This window comes from Balaenoptera acutorostrata, chromosome 1, assembly GCF_949987535.1.
Source record: "Balaenoptera acutorostrata chromosome 1, mBalAcu1.1, whole genome shotgun sequence".
Classification (NCBI taxonomy): Eukaryota; Metazoa; Chordata; class Mammalia; order Artiodactyla; family Balaenopteridae; genus Balaenoptera; species Balaenoptera acutorostrata.
Genome location: NC_080064.1, coordinates 139,665,978 through 139,678,170, shown reverse-complemented (window position 1 = coordinate 139,678,170; position 12,193 = coordinate 139,665,978). Strand labels below are relative to the sequence as shown.

Sequence of the window (12,193 nt, the reverse complement as noted above, 5' to 3'; positions counted from 1 at the left end):
CAATAGTTATTACATCGTAATTCTATAGATAATTACAGGAAAGACTGAAGAATGAACTCAAAATTAAAACTAAAGACAGATTTCCAAAATATTAATATAATTCCACAATGCTTTCTTTGAACTATAAATGAAATGGTTATAATGCATATCTTTATAGCAAGTGAATTTAACCTCCCTTGTCCCAGTTTCTTCACTTATATGAATAATATCACATATCTTATAAATTGTTGTTAAGAATTAGATAATTTATGTAAAGTATACAGTGTTGGGCACAGAGGATTAAGTTGCAAATAAATGTTACTTATTAAGATTTTTATTATTAGTCTCCTGTTAAGGTTTGCTAAAAAATTTACAAAATGCATTACTGAAATATCAGCTGTTGGAAACACTACTGGCAAAGCTGTTGGAACTGGGGGAACCTGATTCTGTTTATGATTAAAATGCAGATCTGTATAGCTTCTACACATGATATTTTTTAAAGATATAAGGCTCTTAAGAGAAAAACTATGAAAATGGGAAAGAAATCAATGTAACCCCATCCCCAGCCCTTTTATATCACAAGTCTTTGAGTGGTCTAAAGTAAACTTCAGAAAATATACCATTAAAGAATGTTAGAAGAATTTTAAATATATAAAAAAGAATGAGGGTAAAAAGGGATATAAATGAGGTAATGGAAAATGGGAATGTAATTTTGGCTAAAGAGAAAGCTAGGGCTAGCTGCCATTTGGTCAGAGCTCATTCTCAAGATTCAAAAGAAAATGACTGAACATGCTTTATTGCTGTTTTAGAATTCAATATGTAATCTTAATGAGAAGAATAAGGTAAAGTAATCCATGGTGTGTATTATATACAAATTAAACCAAAGAAAGGAAAATGGAATAAAACTCTTAAAATATGAAAAGCCAATGACATTTTTTGACCATTAGGCATTTTTGAGATCAGTGTCAGAGACTTCTATACATTTTACCAAGTAAAATTCTACCAAAGGGGCAGGAAAACAATCTCATTAATTCCCAGAGAGCTGCAGGAAGCTTTGGACTTTGTTGAAATTATCTGAATAGAAATGTGAATAAAAAGCTACTATTTTTGAAAATATTTATACACAGATTAGCAAAAATTTCTCAAACTAACGTAAAACTAAAGAACTATATTCTACTAAGAGATCAACATAGGTTAAAAACTAGTGAAACATAAAAGAGGATCAGATAAAATCTGAATGGCCTTGTAAGTTTAGGCATGTTTTAAACATCTCGGACACCACTATCAAGGCCTGGTAATGTTATGTTCTTCTTCCATGACACAGGATATAGGAGAGATTATTCACAAGGTAATGACATCAACTTGAGCCTTTGGTATTAAAGAGATGTTAAGTTCCACAAAGGAAGGAACAAAGTCCATTTCGATCCCTGCTCTACATCTATCACCAAGAATAGTGCTAAGCAAACACTGGATGGCCAGCTGATGCACCAAAAGAAAACTGGGGGTGGGTAGGGAGTTGTATACAAAAGTGCACACAAATAAATGTATTGTATTTAAAACAAATGAAGTTGCTGGAACAATGGGAAGAGCCAGAAAGGGATCATTTAATTAATTAAGTCAACCAATAAGTGTTAAATACTAAGTGCCCGCTTTTATTCTAGATGCTAAACATAGAGCCCTGGACCAAGACAAATTCAGGGCTTATACACTGCTGAGGGCAAGAGATTAATGAAAACAAAATGGTGCTTGTCAGAGGACAGGGGATGCGAGGGGCACTATATCCCATATTACAGATGGATATAAGGACAGCTTTTCTCTTCTTAAAAAAAAAAAGGCCTATTATGAAAATCTTTAAGTTGGGGCAGGGGACTTTCTCTACAAGAGACAGAGTCATACGAAGACACATCAAAACAGTGTACTCATGTCCTACAGAAGGGCAGGAGAGTTTAAAAAAACTTCTCTGTAACATTCTGCTTCTACTTAATAGAAAGCAATGTACAGAACTGCAACAACTTATTTCCATAGTTTTAAAAACATATGCTTTCCTTCTCAGAAAACCACCTAAGCTGGTTGAGCTACTGCATCTTCCCAAAATTACATAAATAAAGTAGAAATGAGGTTAGAAAATGCACATGAAAGAATATTTATCATGTTTCATACAACTGAATTATTTTTGCACAATGTTCTTTTTCTCTCTCTCCAGCAAAGCAAAACTTCCCATGCCAAATTCTTCAATAAGCTCCTTAAGATTGTTCTCCAATGACAAGAACAAATGAGTGCTGTTAATGATTTTCAGATTTAAAGCAATAATTCTCATATAAAACAATTTTTTCCTTGAGATTTGCCAAACTATTTCTCTCCAGAAAAACTGTATCCTTAGTCTAAGAACTTTTCACTATATTGTCCAGGCTGACTAATTTTTACCTTGAATGCAAACCAACAGAAGAGACAATTTTTCAAGGGATGATGAGCTGAAAGCCAAGAAAACATTTTCTACTTCTTATAATTTAATCCACATTGAATTATAAATAAACCTGGCAGTATCAAAATAAGAGTTTCGTCAGCATACAAACCTCCATATTCTTTTTTAAGCTTCACAAAGAATGGCTGGTTCTGATCATAATTCTTAGGGGCAAAAGCACCATTAGTTTGGATCACGTCTCTCAGGTTAAGAAATAGATAATTAGCCTTCACCTTTTCTCTGTGCACTGTAGATAGATTCTTTTGGTTGATACATTTGTTCCAAAAGAACCTTTGCAGACATAATGGATAAAGGGTAGCATTATGCAAATTCTGTATATTTGAAGAGAGATAGTTAAATAGAAGCTACCAATATGAATAATGAGCATTATCTTTCAAATGTCTTCGGGACAGGTTCTCTCCTATCAAATGTACAGCATCTTGTAAATGTTGACATTTTTGGCATCTATCTGCACTGGGCCTAGTTTAATATGGCTGGGAAAAAATTCTGAAATAAAGAAAAGTTAAACTTAAAAACCACAATCCTAATTCATTTTAAATTAGAACAAAATATGAACAATGTAAATATTAACAGGATATAAACTATTGTAAAATCTTCATTCTTCAACACACTTCGGTATTGAAGATTAGGAATGAGAACATGAACCAGCTTCTATGACATAAATAAATCAAGCAGTCAAAAAGTTGTATGAAGTTGAAAATGCTTCACATTTTCTTAGGAAAAGCATGTATGTTTTGATAGATGGAATGAATACATTTAATCTCAAACTTTGCGATAAAACGAAACTGTCACTACATTAAAAAGACGATTTTCATGCTGGAAATGAACTAAACTGAGTCACAATAACTTGTCTGACAAACGTTTCAGTGTTTCACTTCCCCTTCCCAAGTCTACCAAATGTTTGTGTCAAATGTTCCACAATCATCTCACATTCTCAGATGCTTCTTCACAAACTGGTATAGGGATGAATAATTATATGAAGAATCCAATGTATAAAATTATGTAGATGCTAAAGTGTATGTTCTCTATTTTAACTTAAGTTTTTGCCATTCCCCCCACCCCTTTTGGCTTCTAATTCTTGAATAACCCTCAGAAACATGCATCTTGCTTCAACAGAGAATATAAGAAGTGGAGGAGGGGAAATCCAGTAAAAAAAACAAAAACAAAAACCCCAGGTTTCTAGGGTGGTGGAGCAGTGCAGATAATGCAACACTGTGATCACTAGTAGACTAAGTCAGGAAATAAGAGGGGGATCAGGTATGGAAGAAGGGGGAAAATGAATTTACTTCTGAACATGCTAATTTAAGAGTTACCCATACATATCTCATTCAATCAGTATTTGAGTATTTGAGTACCTAAAATGTTACCAGGCTGCAGGAATTACAAAGACAATTAGATGTACAGGTCTAGTCTAAGATTTGGGAGTCATCAGGCGATATACAGAAAAAAACTGCATGAGACTACTCCAAGTGAGCGTATAGAGGAAGAAAAGAAGTGGACTGAGACCTTTATAAGAACAGATTTAAGAGAAAGGCAGAGAAAGAGAAGTCGATAAAACAAAAGCCAGAAATGTAGAAGGCAAATCAAGAAAGACTGGTGCTACAAGTGGAGAATTTCAATAAGCAGACATAACTAGCATCAACCTCTCACAAAATTACAGGTAATAGTGAGAAGGGAGATTTTGGGTCATGAGAATATATAAAGTGAAAAAGAACTGAACTGAGGAGTCAATGGAGACCAAACTGAAGACACAGGAAAGATCATGGTTCTATTATTTTCTCCAAACCAACTTCTGCACCTCAATATTTGCCTCATTTGCTTTAACCCACAGGAACAATTATTCTGTTTTAGGTACTAGTGCTGGGAGAAAACAGGTGTATTCTTTAATGGAAAACCTTTCCAGATCCCACTATTTCAACGATTTCCCACCCCGCCCCTGTACGTGCATGAGAGTATGCTTATGTGCACATGCACAGACGACTTCAAATCTTGTACTGAAGTCTCCACTGTGAATAAATATAAAACAAAGACCTCTGAACTAGACATCAGAGCACAAGGATTTATACTGTCATTTTCTCATTTTCAATAGGGAATAATCTTTTTCTAAAAAATACAAATTATGAAATCTGAGAAAAACATTTCGATGAGAAAAAAATACAATCATAGAATCAGTAAATTTTAGAATGAGAGTTTAGCAGCTATAATTGGAAAGATGCTAGATCAGAACTTCAGATCTGTCATTAACTAGGTTTTAGGATTATGAGCCAGCTCTTTTACCTTTCTGGACTTCGGTTTTCTCAATTGTAATATAAGTGAATTAGATACAAGAGACCACTGTGGTCCCAGCCAGCCTTAAGAAGAACATGATTCTGGTCCTATGTGTGCTATTTCTAGGTAAAGAAAACAAGCCTTAAAGAAGACAATTCAATGACTTGAAAAGTTAGTATGGTAGAGCCATCTTGGAATTTATGGTTCCCAGTTCTCAGTCTAATGTTCTTTATGCTATAAAAAGTTTATGTTTTTATGGAGTATGAAGATATTGATGACTTTTTAAAATCCTCTATTCTTCCTCTCCCCAAATTACATCTTTCAAGAATGGGCACAGCCAAGGTGACAAGTGGTAAAAAGTGGAGCACATGCAGAATGTCTTTCCTAATATCCAGCTTACAGCCTCTCTGATTGAGTCATGCTTATTATGGCTCTGAACTATTTATCAAAGAAACAGACAAATGGTATGTAGTGGCCACTATCTGTACAATGCATAGGAGTATTCTGCCTTCAGCACAGGGTGTACAACATTCCCCATTCCCACTGGAATTCTAGAATGTCCCACAATGGTCTAATGAGTTCAAGTCTTCTCTGACAAACTAAGGCTGATGCCGTAGAGCAGCTGAATGACAGTGTTATCAACTGTCTTTGTCCCTACTTTGTGTTCTGGTCACTGGTATTGTAAAGACTTCAAAGTTTACACTGTAGAGTCTCCTAAACAAGTAACAGGTTTTTCCATTATTTTCAAAAATAGTTATGGTGAAATCCAGTATGAGTCGTTACATAAAAGACAAAGTGGAGATAGGGGAGCAAAGGGGATACTGGGACAAAGCAAATGTTATCATTTGATTACTCTCTACATGGGATCAAACCAAGTTATTTTAATGCATATACTAGGTATATATAATATAAAGTATTTTCTGTATTTAAATTTACATATACATTTAAAAAGGCATAGTTTCAGTCTTTTTTATTCAAATACCTAATAAGGCATTACTATTCATATTTTGTTGAACATAATCTTATAATGTTATTAGGTTCAATATTTCTTGGAATTCATCAACACTGTAAAATATACAGTAAAGAGATACATTCTTAGGCAAATAATATGTCAAATACAGATTTGTCTGTCTCAGCACTGAGCTAAATTTCCACAGCTAAACGGCTAATTTCTTCCAGGAAAACAGTAACACCAATATTCATTGAGACTGCTTTTCATAATTCACTGTAAAATATCTGCCAACTACATAAAGCAAGAACTCACGATGTTGAAAATAAATTCATTAAATCTTTTGATCAATTTCTTTAGTTAATGTTAAATATTTTTACAGCATTAAACTTCACTGCAAACTACTGGTTCATTCTTTAAAAGCATTACTAAAATAGGTAAAACATATCGCTTTACCATATGATCCATCTCTAAGAAGAAATGAAAATACACTCCAGGTAATAAGCTAACACATTCCTCTAGTCTATTTTTTCAACTTAACAACCCTTTAATTTCTTTAAAGGATACACAAACTTTTAAAATATATTGAATTTTATATAAACTACTGATTAAGGCAGAGCAACAACCAGGCATAATGAACACACATGATGTAACTCACCTAAATAGGGAATGCAAGGTGTCATCTTTAAGCTACTTATATAGTCTCTGAGTCTTTTGTAGTTATCTTCTTTACTCATTACATATTCTAATTTTTCAAAGGTAGTTTTGTCTTTTCGACTTAATAACTAAAAAACAAACAGAAAAGCCTAAGTTATTTCCGAATCCAATTTTATTATAGCAAAGACTTGGAGTTATATTTACTATAAATTTGAATTTAATTTCAAAGTTATATCTTCTTTAATTATATTTTGGTAGTATATAAATAAAACAAAATCAAACATGTCTATTAATATAATAAACCCAAATTCATTATTTTTAAAATACAATATACTTTGTACATAAAATAATTAACTTACTAAGTAGTAAATTATAATACATTATTTCTTGTCTTTACTATTTTAAATGGCTAAACAATTTTTATTAATCATTTTCCTAATTTAAAATAATTATGTATTCATATTCAGCTCAAATGCCCAAATATTTTCATGCATTATCCCCTGCCTCTTCAAAGATAAAGATAATTCTTACATAATCATTAAGAAATAAATACTGCATTTCATAATTTAAGTAATAATTTTCCTTGATAAATCTAATCATGGCTAGTCCTACCAGTAACTATGAAACTATGATTTAGGGCTTCCCTGGTGGCACGGTGGTTAAGAATCCGCCTGCCAATGCAGGGGACACAGGTTCGAGCCCTGGTCCGAGAAGATCCCACATACCGCGGAGCAACTAAGCCCGTGAGCCACAACTACTGAGCCTGTGTGCCACAACTACTGAGCCCATGTGCCACAACTACTGAGCCTGTGCTCTAGAGCCCGTGCTCTGCAACAAGAGAAGCCACAGCATGAGAAGCCCGTGCACCGCAATGAAGAGTAGCCCTCGCTCTCCGCAACTAGAGAAAGCCCACGCACAGCAACGAAGACCCAATGCAGACAAAAATAAATAAATAAAATAAATAAATTAAAAAAAGAACAACAACTATGATTTACATGTTTGGATTTTTGACAAGACATTTTATTCTTTGATCCCTTTGATCAGTGCTATATTGCATACAGTTGATCAATCAACTGCAGCTGTTTTAGGAGGCTTGAGGAGGAGATTTGTAGTGGGTGCCCTTTGAGAAAAAATGGAGCTCTCAAGGGGAATAAAAGAACAAACAGGGTCAGTCACCCAAAAAGCATTAACTAAAAGATTCAGAAAATATGTATTTTTAAGTATTCCAAAGACTCTGGAAAAAATTTTTTCTCTTTAAATATGTGAAGTTACTATTTCATTATGATGTAATCAGATTTCACTTTGTATCATAAAATATTTATGTTATTTTATAGTAGGCAAAACACTTCCACCAATAAAATTCTAATTCTCCTATGAGGTTAACAGAAAAGTCAGAGGATTGATTTAAAGTTGAGGTGACTGAGATTCAAAGGAGAAGCAGAACATATCAACACTCATCAGTCATCCACTCACAAAGACTAGGTCCTGTTTTTCAGGGTCTCAGTCTGGTCCTGGAGACAGAAAATGCTAACACCTGCTCTTTCTAGTATTACACGTAGTACAGTTGGAATTGATGTTGGAATCTATTTTTCACAGGCTCCAAGATGCAGATTATCGTTGGATAATCTTTATCAAAAAAATGTCTGACCCATATCCCTCTCTCTTTAAAACACAAGAGTTCAAGGAGTTCTTTGCTTGAATGTTTTAGATAGATTTTCCAGGGTCTGAAACACTGGTTTCACAACTTTCTGTGGCCCCGCTTCAACACACTTGATCGGCATTTTCAAGATTAGGTGCAACTCTCTGCTGAGTGACCTGTAAATCCAAACGTCCTTTTCTCTCCCACGTAACAAAGTATTTAAATATGCAAAATATACTGACATGACATAGTAGGGAAAAAAAGAAACTTATTTTTTTTTTCCAAAGTCAATCATTCTAAAGCTCTCGTACAGTATCAGGAGAAACAAATTACTTGGAACTCATAACTGCTCTTGACACATCTGAAACACAAAACTAAAGAACCACACAGTCTAATATGTATAAAAATAACTTATATTTTGGAATTTTCATAACAAATCAATAACCAGATTGAAAGGATTCAATATGGGGTGGCATAGCAGAGACTTGTTTTCAGAAGACTATTTTAAAAGGTTGTGGTAAAATATACATAATGTTTACCATTTTAACCATTTTGAAGTGAACAGTTTAGTAGCATTATCGGCCAATCACTGCAACCATCCAAGGCCAGAACTCTTTTCATCTTCCCAAACCGGAACTCCATACCCATTAAAGAGTAACTCCCCACTTCTTGCTCCTCCCAGTCCCTGGTAACCACCTTCTACTTTCTGTCTCGACCAATTTGACTACTCTTGGTACCTTTTATATATGGAATCATTCAGTATTTGTCCTATTGTGTCTAGCTCATTTCATTTAGCATAATATAATCAAGATTTATCCACGGTGCAGCATGTGTCAGAATTTCATTCCTTTTTAAGGCTGAATAATATTTCATGGTATGTTTATACCACATTTTGTACATCCATTTACCCGTTGTTGGACATTTGGATTGTTCATACTTTTTGGTTATTGTTAATCATGCTGCTTTGAACACTGGTGTAAAAATATCTGTTTGAATCCCCACTTTCAATTCTTTTGGGTATACACCCAGAAGTGGAATTGATGGATAAATGGTAACTCTATGTAATTCTAATTTTTTGAGGATAAATCCTATTATTTCTAATCATTTTTTTCTGACTGTGCTGGCTAAGATCTCTATGTTGAATAGAAACGGTGAAAATGGGCATCCTTTTCCTTGATGTTAAAGCGAACGTTGCTAATATTTCCCCCACTTAGGATTTTTTCTGGTACATTCCCTTTATCGGTTTTAAAGAAAACCCCAAACACTCTCAATTCTTCATTCATATGATCTTTATTATCTTCTAACTTGACCCGATGCGCTACCCCTCCCAATTCTTTCCAACTGTACCCTCTAGGACTCAGGGTCCGTCCTCTGCAAAAGCCCCATCTTTGACCTTTTCTTGAAGCATTCTCTTTCTTTTCTTACAAACGTTGTAACATCAGTCTGGAGTTCAGTTAGGTGCCGTTCTTCCTCCTTTCTCTTCACAATTCCTTCCAGCTTATTATCACACTATCCTCCCCAAAATCTTCCAGCTTCTAATTAGAAGCACTAGATCAGTGCTGTCCAACCAAATTTTGTGTGATGATGGAAATGTTCTACGTCTGTGCTGTCCATACAATAGCCACTAGCCACATGTGACTAGAGCATTTGTAACATGGCTAGTAAGACTAAGGAACTGAACTTCAAATTTTATTTAATCCTAAGGATTTAAATTTAATAGCCACATGTGGCTAGTGGCTATAGTACTTGACAAAAGAACACTAGATTACAACACTTATATTACAGTCATTAGTAGAGCTACAAGTCATTTTCCCATCATTAAGATTTTAGTAGCTGGAGAAAAAGAGTCTATGAACCAATATTATTCTTATATCCTGATGATTGCAGTCTTCATACAGACGATACTCCAAATACCCTGGTTTCTAAGTTTCTTCACTCCTCTTTGAATCATCTTATCGTCCACCACTCAGCCTCCACTCCCTAGGACATCCTGAACCCCAAAAATATTTGAGGGTACCAGGATATCCACCAGTTACCATACTACCTTTTCATTGTTCATTATCTCTTTCCTTTTACTTGGGTTAAACTCCTCATCTATCACTAAAACAACTTTTACATTTGCCTACTTTATCTCTTATACTATCCTTGACCCCTCTGTGGTACAAACAAGCCTAAAAAAATTCCATCTCTGCTTAAATACAATTATCTGCACGTCTCCAGGTTAATGCTGAACACCTGAACCTGGCTGGAGACTACATAACTTGGCTGACTGGTTTCACTCTAAGTTCATGACCAAAAATCTCAAGTGGACCTTCATAAGACCTACCAAACCTACAATGTTTCCCTAGTTAATTCACTCTCACACTCTCCTAGATGACTTTCATCCTTTCCTCCTTCTTCAAACCCCCAACACCTCCCCCACTCTCAACTAATGACCTTGCTTATGTCTTATGAAATAAAGCATCAGAAGAACTTCTGCAGAATCCCACCACCAAATCTACCAACATACCTGTGTCTGTAACCAAATGCATCCCCTTCTCTCCTGTTAAAATGCATAAACTGTTCCTGCCCCACTAGAGTACTGGACTTCATTCCCTCATGCCTAATCTAGTAGGTATCACTGGAGTGACTCTTTGCTCTCTTACTATTTCCTCATTCTATTATATTAGATCATTGCACCAACATACAAATATATTGTCATGGATCTCATCTTCAAAATGAAAACAAAACGCCACAAACCTTTAATCTCCTATTTCCCTCCAGCTACTGCCAGATTTCTCTACAGGACCTCACCCCAGTCCTTTACAGCAAAATTCCTCAAATGCATTCTCTGTACTTACTGTCCCATTTTTTTCTCCACCATTCTCTCAAATTCAATCAGTCTTTCACCCCACCACTGTACTGAAGCCACCTCTGCCAAGGTCACCAATCCTTTCCAACTGCCAGATCCAATGGTCATCTCAAAGTTCTCATTTGACACAGGTGAGCACTCTTTCTTGAAACACTTTCTCTACCTGACTGTGGAAAACTTCTACCCGTGATATTTCCTTTGTTGATTACAATCTCATGTTTTAAATACTATCTTTATGCTGATGATCGCAAAAATGTATCTCTAGCTCTAACTGCTCTATTAAACTTGTATACCTAGCTCTGACCTTATAGTTCCACATGAATATTTTATCAGCCAACTCAAAATTGATACGTATAAAATAGAACCCCCCCAACAATCCTTCTCTATATCTCCCTGAATATCAGTAAATTGCATCTCCATTCTCTGATTCGATGCCACCTCTCTGAACTCAGCTCCTGTCATCAACTACTCCTTAAGCTTGTTTCACTCTGCCAACACTGACCACCCTGCTGTTCTGTGAACATTGCCAGGCCCTTTGCACTGGCTATTTGTTTGGAATTCTCTTCTCTCAGATATGCACATGAATGTTTTTCTTAATTACTCTAGGTCTCTACCCAAATGTCACTTATCAGAGACTCTTACCACATATCATAGAAAGGAAAGCACGGAAGTATTTTATACCTCATTTACTCTGCTTTACTTTTCTACAGAGCATTTATCACTATTTATGATATATCATTTATTTATTTACAGCTTATCTTTCCCCAGTAGAATGTTAGCTGTACAAGAATGGGACTTCGTCTACATCATTCACTATGCACGTGAAGCAATTAGACAGTGCCTGGCACAAAGCGGAATGTTTTAAAGTTTAATATAAACACCAAACATTTTATTCAGATTAATAATGGAGCTGTTACTAAATTTAAACAAAATTATTTTCCATGCAATACATGAGGGAGACAACGAAAATAACTTCAAGGAAAATAAAAATTAACTTGAGGGAAATGTATCTCATTTCTAAACCACAATATAAACCAGAGTATAATTCTTTTCCCTAAAACTTCAAAGATGGAATTCATAACTGTATATTTATAATCATTTCCATTCCCTCATTAAGTTCAAATTTTAATAAATAAGGTCATCATTAAAAATAATTTTTAGAGTAGGAAAACCGTTCACTCAGGTGTTTCTAAAATACAAATAAAATATAAAGAGGACCATAAACTCTTCCAAGCTAATGTTTTTCCAGTATAGAAATCTACCCTGATTTTAATGAGAAACATCTGTCTCTTTAGATACTATGAAAAGTGAAAACAGCACTAGGCTAATTAAAAACAGTTATATTTTATCAAGTAAAAAATTGTTTTA

The 12,193-nt window shown here is 34.8% G+C and overlaps 1 protein-coding gene across 7 annotated transcripts in view; it reads right to left on the bottom strand.

The window, feature by feature from the left end:
* Positions 1 to 12,193, bottom strand: part of RALGPS2 (Ral GEF with PH domain and SH3 binding motif 2) — a 178,623-nt gene that overhangs the window by 76,896 nt on the left and 89,534 nt on the right. For all 7 annotated transcript variants that reach the window (XM_057545676.1, XM_057545679.1, XM_057545684.1 and 4 more), the window contains exon 8: positions 6,337 to 6,463. In XM_057545676.1, coding sequence (XP_057401659.1) covers positions 6,337 to 6,463 — 127 coding nt within the window. The remainder of the gene's footprint in view (positions 1 to 6,336; positions 6,464 to 12,193) is intronic.